The sequence below is a fragment of the Cupressus sempervirens genome, chromosome 7 (genome assembly GCF_028749045.1).
Source record: "Cupressus sempervirens isolate cs-2001-9-10 chromosome 7, ASM2874904v1, whole genome shotgun sequence".
NCBI classification, from domain to species: Eukaryota; Viridiplantae; Streptophyta; class Pinopsida; order Cupressales; family Cupressaceae; genus Cupressus; species Cupressus sempervirens.
The window spans coordinates 728,929,977-728,947,414 of record NC_143124.1 but is presented as its reverse complement, the minus strand read 5'-3'; the positions used below and the strand labels follow the sequence as shown (position 1 = coordinate 728,947,414).

The following is a 17,438-nucleotide window of genomic DNA, read 5'->3' as shown; positions in this document are numbered from 1 at the left end:
ATTCAGATTCTATAATTAGACATTAGTGTATTAAACATATGATTATAGTCTATACAAAATATAGTTCAATTTTTAATAGTGTATTATCATTAGCTTAGTAATCTTAGTGGTAAATGTTGATGATTTAGAAGAATTTGACATATATATTTTATGCTATTGCTTAAATTAGTCTGATAGCCAAATGTTTGTGTTCTTGAAAGTGAGGTCCCATATATGAATCTTATTATAAATTAAGATCCATCCTTTTTTCAAAAAGATATTCAGATAAAAGATCATTCAAATTAAGATCAGTGCAACCATTAATTTACAAAAATTATGAAAAAAAATACATTTGTGAAGCAGTGGACCTATCATTTAATCTGTTACATAGAAGAAAAATTTCTTTAGAATTGCATGGGTAAACTTCTACTTGAAGGAAACAAATTTCTTGTGAGCTGGCTTCAAACTTTTCTATCCATCAAAGGAATTGAAAACATTTGGTGAGTCTGAATTCATGGGCGAAGTTATTGAAAAAAACCCTTGTTCTGCAAGCTGGTAACTGAATCAGCCAGGCACTTCTTCATTGGTGTAAATGAAAGACCAAGTTTTCTCATCTTCTCATTAGAAACTTTGTATGCCTCTTTCCTTGGATTCTTCTGGTCAGCACACCTGCAGAGGACATAGTTATACAAGCATTAGTTAAGCTGATTGATTAAAGAAAAAGAGAGAAAACAATCCATTGATAATTACATGTGAAAAAGAGGGTAGAGTATTTAATGGAAAGAGTACACGAGAGGAAGAGGGTATTGGGGGAACAATTGGGCCAAGATATCCACCAATTCTCCACGGTGCATATTGCTTTCAGCACAAAGATATCTCCCACAAGCAGATGGCGTTTCATACACCAATATGTGGGCTTCTGCTACATCCCTCACATCTACATATGCCTGTGTTAGGTTAGCATATGTTTTGGCTGAACCTGCAAACATCAGTAATCTCAAAATATCAATATGGTATATATCTTGGTATGGGGTTTATACACTTTTGTATGTATTGCTTAATATGAGTTTAGTATCTTAGTATGGACTTCATACATTTTTGTATATGTTGCTACTTGAAATAGTAAATGATTTATCTTACTAAACCATGAACAACAATGAAGTCAATCTTTATACCTGTGAGATATTTCATAATATGAGCAGTACTGGCGTTCATGGAAGACTGCAACAAAGGGCCCAAAACCAAACATGGGTTCACCACCACCATATCCAAATTCTTCTCCTCTGCTCGCTTCCATGCAGCTTGCTCTGCCACTGTTTTGGCATAGCAGTACCAGTTCTGCATTATAAAATATGTTAAATATTTCTCCAATCATTATTTATAAAATTATATAAGGGGTTAAATTATATAAGAAAAGAGGATCTACACCTTTTTTCAAAATCTTATATAGAAATTTTAAATCATACAATTTTTATAACAATTTATTTGACGAGTCTCCCACTTATTACTAAGATTTAAGTGACCCATCATTCTATATGATGTCACATTACCATACCATTTACCAACTTATCCAAAAGATGTTAACAAAAAAACAATGGTCGTACAAAAAGACAACCATAGTTCTCCAGGTTCAGTCCTTTTTAATCAACAGGACTTATAATTTATAAAGTTAAAAAACATAGGTATTAAATCAGCATCAACTATTATCACAACCATTAGCAAAAACTGATTTTTTTTCATGCTACAAATAATAGTTAAAACAATACAAACTGAATATTTTTCATGCTACAAATCATAGTTAAAACAATACCTTTGTTTGAATGCAGTAATCCAAATCACTCCAGCAGTTCTCATCAACCACAACGTGGGACTCTCTGTTGGGATCCATGTAAACTGCACCGATTGAAGATGTCACCACAAGCCGTTTCACACCCAATTCAGCACAAGCATCCAACACATTTGCAGTTCCTTTCACAGCTGGTTCTATCACTTGTTCCTGTTTGACAAACCACCGCCATTAAAGCAATCTTCACAAGGATTATGAAGCCTTTTCGTTAAGACAAAACACATATTATATAAACATACAACTTACAGGGTCATCAGTGAGAAGGCAGGCCATGTGAAACACACCATCACATCCTCTGAAAGCTTCAATCAAGCTCTCATAGTCAAGAATATCACCCTTCACAAGCTTCAGCCTCTCTTTGGCTCCTTCCAACTTCCTTAAATGTTCATACTTCCCATCATCTACAATTCAATCAAACACTAACTCTTATCAGAACATAAACCATAGATATAAATTGGTAGCAATATATTTAGAGATATGATTAGTATATGAACTGACCAGGGTTACGGACAGCTCCTTTGACAGAATAGCCTTTGCTCAACAAGAATTTAACAAGCCAGGAGGCAATGAATCCCCCTGCACCAGTCACACAAACTGTTTCCTGCCTCATTTTCTTCTCTCTGAAAGATCTGACAAGGCGATTCAGCGAAACAGAGCAAAGAAGTAAGAAGAAGAGAGTACAGAAATAAGGAAAAACAGAGTATAGAAGAACCAAGGAAGGGCAATGTAGAAGGGAAAGGCGTGTTTCTCCTTTAATAGGAAGAAAGTAAAGTGAGACACCTACCTCCTTTTGACCCTCACAATATTTTAAAAACCCATGCTGGAAGTATTCTGTTCTTCCCCATCAATGAACCCATGCTGGAAGTAATGCTCGTTGACCTCTTAATTAGTGGTGAAAGGAGAGATAACTCTGTATGAGTTGGGAACAAAATATTAAGGATGTAACATGGTGGGTTTTGTCGACATTAAGTAACTGCATTAATAGCGAGACCAACTTACTCTTAGGCATTCTATATAGCTCAATAGCGAGACCAACTTACTCTTAGGCATTCTATATAGCTCACATATATGATCGGGACAGGCTAATCTCCAGATAAAATGTACTAAACTTCTTTTTTTGACATAGAAGTCTTCCTGTGCAAGCAATAACAAAGGAGAAAATAACCTTCCATTTAGCACATATAGGGAGGAAATAGACAAGGAGTTGGCTATGAAGACATTAGCAGACAGTTTGGCTTTATGCTTGCCGACCAATTTTTTTGGAAGTTTGTTAAGCTTTTCAAGTAGTCTATTTGTCAATGATATACTATCATGCCTAATCTATAATTCATTTTTTTCATACCTAGATATTATAGTACCCATGACTACAATATTTGACAAAATCGTCTATCCATTTTGCTTTCAAAAATGCTCATAACTTGTTATGAAGTTTCTATTATGGTACACACATAGGGACTTGGGAGGATGTTAGATGGTGAAGAATTTGGTTTTTTGCTTGTTAATTGTAGATTTTGGAAAGTTTCTAAGTAGTCTTTGATAAATCTATTTTTTTGAATATCTTGCAACCCTTGGGTTCCATGAGGGAGTGTCTTTTTAAGGCATCGCATCAAAGTGTTCATGTGCCTTGTCTATGCTTCTATATTGCATATATCTTTGGGTAAAAATACAAAGTAGTGTCACCTTTCAGGATGACTTATCAAAACTATTGAATTTGAGCATTTCCAACTAAAAACCAATTTTGGTCAAACATATGATCTACCTAGCTTTATTATAGCTAAGCTATATAAGTGCTCCAAAATTTCCAATTGAAAATGTCCTTAAATGCATTTTTATACTAATTTATGTAAAATTACTAAATGAATAAAATAATTTTAGAAAATCAATGTTTCATGTACTCTTGGGTAAGAGCAAGAAGACAAGTTTCACTTTCGCAAAAGTCCATTTTGTGGATTGAAACCTCTTCGGAATCGGGTGTCTGTTTTTTAAGAACTAGACTCTTAATTAGCTTCAGTAACCTAATCCATATTCAAAAATTGGGTGTACAGTTTTTGAAAATGGGGCACTCGATTTGTGAGTATGGATTGGGCAACTAAAGCTAATTGGGCATTGCTTATAAGTGAATTGAGCATATGATTGCAAACAAATTGGGTGCTCAACTCGTAAAAATATTAAAACTAGTTTTTTGGGCTTTTTTGTTGTCATTTTCACTTCTTCCAAATCATGATAGTGATATCAGAGAAGTGGGAGCCTGATTTATAGAGCCCCACCAACTGCCCTAATTGATTTTTTCACTATTCCAGGTATGTCTATTTGTCTTCTATTATTTTATTTCATTAATTTATATTTTTTCCTTAAAAATAGGTTTATTTTATTGTTTTTGTTCATTGTTATTTGGAAAAAAGAGGAGTAAAATTTTATTAAGACAAAAAGGATTATAACAAGGAGCTTTGTCCTGAGCAACAAGTTCATCAAATTCTTGTAACAGATCGAGGGGAAGTTGCCCCCTATCCATAATATTCTAGCTTGAAGCATGAACAGAAGCCCATTTGACCAAACAATTGTAGTGCCTGCCCCTAGTTTACATTTTTTTGAGCTACATTTATGATATGATTGCCAAACTCTTTTAGGCCAATTTATGTTTGATGAGTAGTATCATTATTTTGGAAATTATCAGAGGATGTTTACACTCAGTTTATTATATGATGAGATTACTTGGTACTCTATATTTCGTGCATGTATGATGATTATTCAATGGTTTTAGTTATCGATGATGATTAGTTAGATGGCTTATTATTTCATGTGCCTCTTAAGGATACTTACCCCATACTGCATGTGTATGGTGTGCGTGTTGTTTTATTTATGTATGGTGTTTCTGATATGGTTAAGGAAGGGAGTCGTAGTCACCTGCTAGTCGGGATCTACACGATGCACCACTTCCCGCCATTGCCTATTTAGCTTAGAATATTGTGTTTGTACATGTGTGGATTTTATGCAGGTTGCAGGTACCGGGTATCGACTTCCCTGAATTGTCAGGATGAGCGTACCCTATCGCACTGTCTCAATGGTAAGAGAGGGGAGATAAACTCTTAAGTCCAAATCCTAAACCCTTTAGCCAATTGTCCTAATTGATAATTAGGACAAGTATCTGAGTTAAGTACCCTCTGAATGCATCAAATGATGTAATTTTGTGATTATAACCCTTTTGTTTGATTTGGTATGTATTTTTCTATGATGGGTTTTCGTATGTTGCTTTATGAGTCCTTGGTGTATTTTCTATTAATTAAGTCTAATTAAAAAGACTAATTAATGATTTAATTTAATAAGGAATTATTATGATATCTTTATATTTAATTAATTAATTAATTAATTAAATAAAAGAATTAAAGTTGGAAATTAAAGTTCAAGATATATTTAGAACAGGATAATATTTATTTAATTTAATAATAATATATTTGGAGTTCATTTTAAATAAATGCTAAATACTATTGTTATTTAAATTAATTAAATATGTTATCAATTAAATTCTAAAATAAATTAAAAAGTTGAAAGATATTAATTTATTAAGAATTCTAGATCGCATGATCTAAACATGAGTTAAATATAAGAATTAAATTAAAAGATTAAATTATAAAAAAATTAATAATGTTATTTTAATTTCTTAAAAGTGCACATAAGATTTAAAGTAATAAATTAATTAAGAATTGAAGTCAAGTGAAATTTTAAATAAAGTTATTTAATAATTCAACTTAATGTGCATGAAAGTTGAATGCAAAAGAATTAGAAAAGATAATAAAAGTTAATTTGGAGTTAACTGAGTTGTGCAAAGAGTCTTCTGGGGTAAACGCACAATTAGTGCCCCGAATTGAGGAAAATTTGCTTATCACAACTTTGGGGGTTCATTTTTGTGAGATACGAAGTTGGACGAGAATTTTTGGGGGGAGACAATTTTGGAAGCGAATTTCAGAAAGCTGATACCAAGAAAGTTTTCCAGAGGAAGGTTATTGAGAGGAGCGAATTCTTTTACAGTTCCTGGAGATTGCATAATAGCATCAGGATCAGGTAGGGTCTGGTGTTTTCGATTATCGATTTAATACGCAATTATCCTTTCCTGTCTTCTTCGTGTCTGGGGTTTGTAAATCTGAAATTCCTTGTGAAGAATACTTAAACATTACGATATTGGTATTTATCAGTTACTTGTTTATAAACTTCTTTATACATGAGATTTAAATGGGAAGGGTTGAATTTAATACCGAGATTCTAGATTAAACGTTTGGATGAATGACTATATTTTCTATATCAAGATAGAGGAGGAAACAATCTTTCAAGGCATATATTTATATATATATTAAAAAAAAAAAAAAAAAAAAATTATTTTAATATATATATAGTTTAAAAATGTTTATATATATATATATTGATTGTGCCCCTTTTTTAAAAAAAGCAAATTAAATATAATAATTTTTATAAGTTTGTGGGGGGGGGAGGGAATTACCCCGTGCCCACCCCCCACGGTCGGCTTAGCCGACAGACCTGCGTCGCAGGTACTGCGACCGCAGGTACGACGTACCTGCTGCCGCAGGCCCTGCGTCCGCAGGACTGCGGCAGGCCGTCAGCTTATATAAGCCGGCGGTTTTATAATAATGAGTTTGATTTTTTTTTTTTATTATTATTATTTTTTTTAAAAATATATATAGTTTGTTAATTCGTTTTTCCTTTAATATATTATTTACAAAAAACGATTTTTATTATTAATTAAAATTTTTAATTAATAAAATTATTATATATTTTTATTTAATAAAAGTTTTATTTTATTAATACTTAAATAATAAATATTAAATGTATTTCACATAAATGGTAAATATTAAATTATTGATAATTTTGGTTAAATATTAATAATTTAACAATTAATGGATAGATTAAAATAAGTAATTAGATCAAATGATTATTGATTACTTTAACTAAAATTAGTTTAATTAAAGTTAATTAATAATGAATACTATCTGATTAGATAGTAGATTTGGAAGATTGACTTAATGGAAGTTATTATAGAAAGGGTTAATCGTAAAGGGGGGTAAATATGAAAACTTTGTTACTTGAATTTGACATTAAACTGAAACATAAACCTTACCTTAACTCAAATAATATACTTTCAGATCCAATCCCTGAGACTTTGATGTTGTCTTTGTACTTTGAATGTTTTGGGGTCGGTTTAGCGTCGACCAGTTTAGGTTGTTACCAGAGGCTCGGGGGTTGTGAATGTGATGTCATGATGAAATAGTCTCGATCTTTCTAAACCCGACCATGGTAATGTGATGAAGTGCTCTATGACATGATTGTGTTACGGTTTGTTATTGCTTTCCAGTTTCCTTGTGTGAAGCTGAGGTGTATGTATTTGAGAATACCTAACTTAACCATTTTTGAGTCTCGATCAGTTATATTTGATAACCATATCTGAGTCTCGATCAGTTATACTTGTATTACTTTCTGGTTGCTCATTAGAGAACCATTGGATTTTGTGACTTATCATTGATGCCTTCAGTTGCTGATAGAGAACTGTCGTGATTACATGATTACTATTTGATGTTATCTGTTGCTCATAAAGAACTGATATAATTTGTGGATTATCTTTTTATGATGTTTTTTTTTTTTTTTTCAATTGCTCGTATAGGACTGAAATGGTTTTATTATGATTCTTTGTTTTACGAGTTCATGAGCTAGGGTAGGTTATCTATGTGTAGAGTCGAGAAGTGGCTTGCAATGGGGGTCGGAGCCCTAAGAGGCTGCCTTGAGAAACCCATTGTAAGTCGTTTTTAATAAGTGAAAACATTTACACTAAATGAGAGAAAATGAACCTAACAAGATAATTGTATGTTCTCTCCCATGCCATGAGTGCTAGTACAGACTAGGATGAGGTAGAGAGGATGCTTGGTTACGACCTTGCATTCCATAGTATGCCTCGTCAGTACGAGAGGATACTAGTGGCCGCAGGATCAGTAGGGACCCGTGATTCCTAAGGGATTGCTCGGGTAACTTCTACGTGACTTTTGCGATGACACTTTCCCGCTTGCATATTAGGTTTCCTACGTGTCTTGTGGTACCTCTGAGATTTAGATGTCAATCTTTTTAGGAACCCTTGAGTTAGCATACTTATAGGATTTCTTGGACTTAGAGAGTAATTTCGATTATAGGTTTTTGTTATCCTATTTGGGACTTGAGACTATCTCCTTAGCGCGGTGGGAGTGGACCATTTAGGTTCCACACGGTCGGGTGGTAGTGCTTTTACTCTTACCATTGAGATCCGTTCCGTGGTCACCGTGGTTGGAGATTTCGTGATTGGCATTTACCTACACTATGTTCTTGGATTAGTATGATGGATGGTTAGATTTTATGATAGATGTTTTATCATTATGGATGTATGGATGTATCATGTATGGTGAATAGTTTCATATATTTTTACTATACTTTGTATCATGGATTTGAGGATGTTGTATCTTGATCTTTACATATGTATATTCTTTTAAGCCTTTCATACCCTGTGTCATGTACAATGGATGATTGAGCATTCCAAATTAATTTGCCAAGGAGCATTCGGAACAAATGTATATTATGGACATTGGAGTTTCTGATTATTCTTTTATATGTATGTGATAGTTGTTAGACTTAGAATTAATTAAATTTAAACGTGACTCAACGTCTTGGGATCTTTAAGAAATGTAACTTGCAATGTATGTTTGTCGATGATTACATGTTATTGCTTCCGCTACTATTTGTTTGGTGTGTATGTCATACTTTCTTACTTTAAAAAAAAAATAAAAATGTTTAGCAAACTTAGTGAAACTTTAGGTTAATTCTTTTGGATCCCTTGGCGGGGCGTTACAACAATCAGTAGCCCTGTTTCATTCACGAGGAATGTAAGTAAACCTAATGAACTCAAGAGAGGTACAAAAGAGAAGAGTTTGATTAACAATAGTAGCTAGCTGCCAACTAACATCTTCTAGCTCCTGTGAAGTAAGCAAGTTCACCACCACTTGGGTGTCAGACTCACATATAATCTTGTGCCATCCCCACAAATAACATTGTTCCACATCATATAAAATGACTTGAGCCTCCATGAGATTGTTAGAATGGTAACCCTTATGCACTAAGAAAAATAATTTTAACTTCACCAGAGCTGCAATGAGCCACTCCCCCAATACCAACAGGACCTGGATTCCCCCGAGAAGAACCATTAGTTTTTATTTTTAGAACTCCATGAGAAGGAGTCATCCAATGCCCCTCCTGATTCACCCGTCCTTTCCCCTATTGTCGAGGTTGTTTGGGAACTCTTTGATACCATTGAGTTGCAACCCCATCCTAAAGATGAAAATTGAGGCAATTGCATTTAGCAAGATTAGCAGAATCCATACCCCCATCTAGTGCACACTTCACTTGAATAGTTTCATAAAGAGAATGTGAGATCTTCCACCAAAGATGCATAGCACCAATTCAAACATCTTAGAAGATTCATCGATTCCTCTCTAGCCAGATATGCCAAAGAATGAATGATGGGCCAACAATCCAAGTAAAATGGAGAGGAGAAGACTTGGAGGGAGCAGTGCCCAAGCGGGCCTGGAACTTAGGCAAAGAGGAAGCATGCCTACAAGAGCAACACTAAGAACTCCACCAAAGGTGCCATAACTAAGTAGAAAAGAAGCAATGGAAGAACAGATGGGAGACAAAATCCTCCCCATTACCACACAGAACACAATATGAGGGGCCCTGAAATCCACGTTTACTAAGATGATCCCATGTAAGATAGCAGTTGTGAGCCACTAGCCACATGAAAAAATTGCACTTGGACCAAGAAAATTTATTCCAAACTTGCTTCCACCAAGGGACCTTAGCATCCCTGAACAATATTCTAGTTATCTTCTGATATCGAACAGAGGCATAATATTTACCAAAGAAGGTACCTCCCCAAGCCAAAACATATGGTCCTAGTAGAGAGCAACATGCCTTAGAGGCCAAAATATGAGAAAGCTCATGACGATCCACCTTTGTGTCTCTAGGAGGCCAATTAGAAGAGTGCTTCCATTTGTAACAAACACTAAGTCCCAATTGATAAGGATTCTTGTAATGAGCCACTTTATCCCATCTAGCAGCATGAAAAGAATCATAGAGAGTCTAAAGATGAGGGTACATGGATAATATGGAGGGGAATCCATCCCAAACATCAAACCAAAACAAAGCCTCAAAGCCTCCCTTACATATCTAGAAAAGACCCCTCTTGACTAATAAAGCACCTATCTTCAGAGTATGCTAGACCATAGAGCCACGACCTTCAAGAGGAAGTGCAGAAATAGAGCAAGGATCAACACCTCTAAAATTTTTATGAGTGATATTATGAGCCCAAATTTGATGTTGTCCAAAGCACCATCACCAATAAAGTTTTGCAGCCAAGGTTTGACTACTCAAGAGAGCTGATCGAAGACTAAGACCACCCTCCTTTTTAGGCCTACAAACAATCTCCCAACTAATCAAATTCCATTTAGAGCTATGCAAATTACCACTCCAAAAGAATTGCAGAGAAAGAGCATCAAACTCCTTGAGAAAGTAAACAGGATTAGCCTAAACCATGCTAAGTCTATAAGTAGGAAGAGCTTGAATAACATATTGAAGAAGGGTAATAATAATATGATTATTGTTATGTATATAAACTGACCAGGGTTATGGATAGCTCCTTTGACAAAATATCCTTTTCTCAACAAGAATTTAACTTGAGCTAGGAGGCAATGAATCCTCCTACACCAGTCACACAAACTATTTCTTGCCTCATTTTATTCTCTCTGAAAGATCTGACAAGGTGAATCAGTGAAAAAAAGAAAAGAACTAAGAAGAACAGAGTATAGAGATAAGGAAAAACAACGTATAGAACTAAAAATAACCAAGTATAGAGATAAGGAAAAATAGAGCAAAGAAGTAAGAAGAAGAGAGTAAAGAAATAAGGAAAAATAGAGTATAGAACTAAGGAAGGACAATGTAGAAGAGGAAGGCGTGTTTCTCCTTTAATAGGAAGAAAGTAAATTGAGACACACCTACACCTTTTTTGACCCTCACAATATCTTAAAAGACCCATGCTGGAAGTATTCTATCCTTCCCCATCAATGAACCCATGTTGGAAGTCATGCTCATTGACCTCTTAACTAGCAGTGAAAGGAGAGACAACTATGTATGAGTTGGGAAAAAAATATTAAGGATGTAACATTGTGGGTTTTGTCGACAAAGCAATTGCATTAATAGCGAGACCAACTTCCTCTTAGGCATTCTATATAGCTCACATATATGGTCTACGCACCTCTATTGTTTTGGCATAAAATAACAAAGGAGAAAATAACTTTCCATTTAGCACATACAGGGAGGAAATAGACAAGGAGTTGGCTATGAAGACATTAGCAGAGGGTTTGGCTTTATGCTTGCAGACCAATTGTTTTTGGAAGTTTCTTAAGCTTTTCAAGTAGTCTATTTGTCAATGATATACTATCATGCCTAATCTATAATTCATTTTTTTATACCTAGATATTATAGTACCCATGAATGCAATACTTGACAAAATCCTCTATCCATTATGCTTTCAAAAATGCTTATAACTTGTTATGAAGTTTCTATTATGGTATGCATATAGGGACTTGGGAGGATGTTAGATGGTGAAGAATTTGGTTTTATGCTTGTTAATTATAGATTTTGGAAAGTTTTTAAGGAGTCTTTGATAAATCTATTTTTTTGAATATCTTGCAACCCTTATGTTCCATGAGGGAGTGTCTTTTTAAGGCATCATATCAAAGTGTTCATGTGCCTTGTCTATGCTTCTATATTTCATATATCTTTGGGTAAAAGTACAAAGTCATGTCACCTTTTAGGATGACTGATCAAAACTATTGAATTTGAGCATTTCTAACTAAAACCCAATTTTGGTCAAACATATGATCTACCTAGATTTATCATAGCTAACCTATATAAGTGCTCCAAAATTTCCAATTGGAAATTTCTTTAAATGCATATTTTATACCAATTTATGTAAAATTACTAAATACATAAAATAATTTCAGAAAATCAATGTTTCATTTACTCTTGGGTAAGAGCAATAAGACGAGTTTCACTTTCATAGAAGTCTATTTTGCGGATTGAAACCTCTTCGGAATCGGGTGTCCAATTTTTAAGAACCAGACTCTTCATTAGCTTCAGTAGCCCAATCTATATTCAAAAATTGGGTGCACGGTTTTTGAAAATGGGGCACTCGATTTGTGAGTATGGATCGGGCAATTGAAGCTAATTGGGCATCAATTACAAGTGAATCGAGCATCTAATTGCGAAAAAATTGGGTGCTCGATTTGTAAAAATATCAAAACTATTTTTTTGGGCTTTCTCGTTGTTGTCATTTTCATTTCTCCCAAATCGTGATAGTGATATCAGAGAGATAGGAGCCTAATTTTTAGAGCCCCATGAACTGCCCTAACTAATTTTTTTTACAATTCTAGGTATGTCTATTTGTCGTCTATTATTTTATTTAATTATTTTCTATTTTTTCCTTAAAAATTAGGTTTATTTTATTGGTTATGTTCATTGTTTTTACTTTTATATTAGTATTTAAATTTTCATTGTAATTACTTTAAAAATTATTTTAAAAATAAATAAATTTAGTGCATAAAACATAGAATAGGTATTTACTATAAACAAAAATATAAAATATAGGTTCACCTAATATTGAAAACATAAACATCAACTTTAGGTAAAACAATAAAAGAAAAAAACATTTGCATTATGTAAAATAATAGTAAAACTTCATCTTGCAAAAAACCTAAAATTTGAAAATCCTAAACTTAGAAAACCAAAAAACATAAAAGTTCATGCTCATCTCTTATTGTCCTCAAACTACTCCCCCTCCCCCCCCTCTCTCTCTCTCTCTCCATCCCCATTCATCATTTTCTAAAAGGAGAGGGAGGAGAGAGAAAAAGGGAGGGATGAGATGGAAAGGGAGGAGAGAGAAAAAAGAGTTGAAGGAGAGAGAAAGGGAGGAGGGAGAAAAAAGAAGGAGGAGAGAGAGAGAAAGGAGAGAGAAAAAGAGATGGAGGAGAGAGAAAAAAGAGAGGGATGAGAGAAAAAGGAAGGTGAGAGAAAGGGAGGAGAGAAAAAAAGAGAGGGCATCCCTATTTTTTTCTCTCCCCCTTTCTCTCTCCTCCCTCTCTTTTTCTCTCTCCTCCCCATCTCTCTCATCCCTCTCTCTTTCAAAGGATACACTGGTACATTTGCACTTGTTTTTCTACCAAAAATTTCAACCAAAGCTATTATTTCTCTTTTTTTTCCTTTTTTTTTTTTTTCCAGTTTTCATCCCTGTGTTGGTAAAAAATATCCTAAGTTTTCCTGAGTTGGTCAAAATTTCAACCAATTCAATCACATAACAAAGAAAATCGATAGGTCAAAAATGTCTTAACAAAGAAAAGATGAATGAAATTATTATTATTGCGTAATGGCACCTTATGTAGGCTGAGCTTCATTCCTGCGTAGGTTGAAAATTGCAGGGGTAACAAGACTTGGTTGGTAATAGGACTTGGTTGAAAATCCTAGGTAATATGCTTGTAGGCTGCCTTCCCCTCCTTCCCGACCCCAATATACTATTATTCTTCTATGTTGGCTTACTTTGTTCTTGGGTTGGACTTGCTTGGTGGGTTGGCTTTGCTCAGTTCAGGTGAATCTGACCTCCCCATCTCCATTCTTGGGTTGGACTTGCTCCATGGGTTGGCTTACTTCGTTATTGGGTTGAACTTGCTTAGTTCAGGTGAATTTAACCTCCCCATCTCCTTTCTTGGCCCCCTTGTTTGTGAATGGCATTTGTGATGTAGGCAAGGGATTAATAACTAGGGCCAAAGGCTCACCCAGCTATCCAAACCACCCTGCAAGAGTTAACACAACGAAAATGAACATAAAGAACAAAAACCAAAGGAGAGAGAAGAGAAAATACTTCTATTGATTCATCAAAATATATTCATACATGCCCATCTGTAAGGCCTTCTGGGTTATGGCCAATTCACATTCAAAGATCCAACTGCAAATTCGCACTTTCAGTTCTGCTCTCTAATCTGCTCTCTCTGAAACTTCTCCAAAACTTACTTAACTCTAAGCCTAAACTCTCTATTTATACTTTCCAAAATGACTTACAGATCATTCTAGAATCATTACATAAGAGGAAGGCCGGCCCAACAATGGTCTGGAGTCATCCCAAGAAAAGATCTTAACATAATTGTTGCAAATGAAATAAATCCCACAAGTTGGCTCACAAAATTATGTCCAACTACTGACACTCGGCATACACTAGGTAACTTGGCACATGAAGAATCACTTGGCATCCATTGGGTAACTTGGCACATGAAGAATCACTTGGCATCCACTGGGTAACTCGGCACATGAAGAATCACTTGGCATCCACTGGGTAACTCCGCACATGAAGAAACACTTGGCATACATTGAGTAACTCGACACATGAAGAATCACTCGGCATACATTGGGTAACTCAGCACATGAAGGAATGCTACAGTAACTCGGCACATGAAGGAAAATAGGGTTACTAGGCACATGAAGGAAACTGGGTTACTAGGCACATGAACAAATCTGGGTTACTAGGCACATGAAGAAAACTAAGTTACTAGGCACATGAAGAAAATAGGGTTACTAGGCACATGAAGAAAATAGGATTGCTAGGTACATGAAGGAATTGCTAGGCACATGAAGAACTACTAGGCACATGAAGGAATTGCTAGGCACATGAAGGAACTACTAGGTGAACAAAATGAGTAGGATAATAAGGCAACCCAGGATGCTCCTACATTAGACAATTGAGGTTGAAAGAAATGATTCTTTTGAATCATTGAGATGGCCAACCTGAGCTGAATCCAATTCAAATTGAGAAACCCATGAAGAATCTTCAATAGGTCTATTCTTCTACTTCACCAAATACTCATAGTAATCTTTTCCTCTTGTACTCTTGCCAACTCTCTGATCCAATATCTTTTCAACTTTCTCAATCTATTTCTTAGGATAATCATTTGGTATAACAACTTCATCCTCTGACTCATGATACTTATACAAATCAGCAATATTAAATATAGGAGATATATCCATGTCATCAAGTAACTCAACTTCATAAGCATTACCACTGTCAAACTTCTTCAGTATCTTACAAGGTCCAAATTTCTTCATCTTCAACTTGTTATATGTTCCAACTAGGAATCTTCCTTTCTTCAGATGAACCATCACCTCATCACCAACTTGAAAATCATGGTGTCTTCTAGACTGATCAGCATTCTCCTTATACTTCTGATTGCTTTGTTCCAACCTCAACTTCACTTCTTTATGCAAGGACTCCATAAAATCAACAAATTCTTCTCCTACAACACTTTTCTTTTCTTCACCAGCAACATCTCTCAAATCTGATATACCTCTAGGATGCATTCCAGTAACAATCTCAAAAGGTGTCTTCCTTGTACTCCTATTCACAGAATTATTATATGCAAATTCAGCTTGTGCCAATACCATCTCCCAATTACTTGGCTTATTCCCAACTAAACATCTCAGCAAATTACCCAAGCTTCTATTCACAACCTTTGTCTATCCATCTATTTGTGGATGGAATGTAGAACTAAACTTCAATTCAATACCCATCTTCTTCCACAAAGTCTTCTAGAAATAACCAACAAACTTACTGTCTCTATCTGAAATAATGCTTCTTGGTAATCCATGCAATTTCACAATCTCTTTAAAGAAAAGTTCAGCAACATGCTCGGCATTTGATGTCTTCTTACATGGTATAAAATGAGCCATCTTAGAAAATATTTCCACTACAACAAATATGGAATCATACCCTTTCACTATTTTAGGCAATCCAAGAACAAAATCCATACTGATGTCAGTCCAAGGTTTCTTAGGAACAATAATAGGTCTATACAAACCAGTATTTTTACTCACTCCCTTTGCAACTTGACAAACTCCACAACTCTTTACAAATTTTTGAACATCCTTATACATTTGTGGCCAATAATACTTCTCTTTCAACAAACTCAATGTCTTATCAATTCCAAAATGTCCAGCTAATCCACCACTATGCTTTTCCTTAATCAAATTCAACCTCATAGGACTTCTAGGAATACACAACTGAATACCTTTGTACAACATACCTTCTTGAATGAAATACTCATCATACTTACTTATGTGTTCTGTTAGATTTGGTGCTCTGCACTCTCTCCATGCCTTAGAAAAATCAGGATCAACATCATATAACTCTTTCATCTCATCAAAACCAAGAACTTCAACCTTCATTTTAGTCAACAAAGAATGTCTTCTACTCAATGCATTAGAAACTTTGTTAGTAACTCCACTCTTATGTTTGATCACAAATGTAAAACTTTGCAAATACTCAACCCACTTCATATGTCTTTGATTCAATTTATGTTGACTTCCCAAGTATTGTAAAGCTTTATGATTAGTATACAACACAAATACCTTAGGCATCAAATAATGTCTCCATTTCTTCAATGCTTGAACAATGGCATATAATTCTTTATCATACATAGAATATTTCCTTTTAGCATCATTCAACTTTTCACTAAAGAAAGCATCAAGCTTACCTTCTTGACTTAATACAGCTCCTATTGCATTACCACTTGCATCACATTCAACTTGAAATACTTTGTTGAAATCAGGTAAAGCCAATAGAGGTAATTCAACAACCTTTTGTTTTAAAGTCTCAAAAATCTTATTAGCTCCATGTGTCCACTTGAATTCCTTTTTATCTCCCCTCATTGTTTCAGTCATTACATTACAAATAGCACTGAAATTCTTTATAAACTTTCTGTAAAAACTAGCAAAACCATGAAATGATCTTACCTCACTCACATTCTCAAGTTTAGGCCATTCCAAAATTGCTTTAACCTTCTCAGGATCCATCTTCAAACCATTAGTTGAAATCGCAAATCCAAAATACACAATCTCCTCTTGCATAAAAGAACACTTTTTCAGATTGATCAACAACTTTTCCTCTTTCAAACTCTGTAATACTTGTCTAATATGCTCAAGATGTTCTTCCTTAGTCTTGCTGAATATCAGAATGTCATCCAAATAAACAATCACAAATTTACCCAAGAATCTTTTCAGAACTTCATTCATCAACCTCATGAAAGTACTAGGTGCATTAGTCAAACCAAAAGGCATAACCAACCATTCATACAAACCATCTTTTGTCTTGAATATGATGATAGCCACTCTTCAAATCAATCTTGGTAAAATACTTTGCTCCACTCAAACAATCCATTATGCCATCCATCCTTGGCATAAGAAACCTATATTTCATTGTTATCTTGTTAATGGCTCTAGAATCAGTACACATTCTCCATTCTCCATTCTTTTTAGGTGTTAATACAGAAGGTGCAGCACATGGACTCAAGCTTTCTCTGATCAAACTTTTCTGCAAATCATGCACTTGTTTGTTAAGATCTTCATTCTCTATAGGTGTCAATCTATATGGTGCTTTGTTTGGAAAACTAGCTTCAAGAATTAGATCCATACAATGACTTATACTTCTTGCTAG

The 17,438-nt window shown here is 34.7% G+C and overlaps 1 protein-coding gene across 1 annotated transcript; it reads right to left on the bottom strand.

Annotated features, from left to right (window-relative positions):
• Positions 1 to 376: 376 nt before the first annotated feature.
• LOC149549302 (cinnamoyl-CoA reductase 1-like) lies at positions 377 to 2,453 on the bottom strand. The gene is made up of 6 exons (XM_089794890.1): positions 2,324 to 2,453; positions 2,072 to 2,226; positions 1,790 to 1,975; positions 1,155 to 1,317; positions 769 to 958; positions 377 to 648 (listed from the first exon to the last, which is right to left on the bottom strand). Exons 1-6 carry the CDS (start codon positions 2,433 to 2,435, stop codon positions 504 to 506), a joined length of 951 nt encoding a protein of 316 aa, XP_089651016.1. The 5' UTR covers positions 2,436 to 2,453; the 3' UTR covers positions 377 to 503.
• Between the last annotated feature and the right edge of the window lie 14,985 nt (positions 2,454 to 17,438).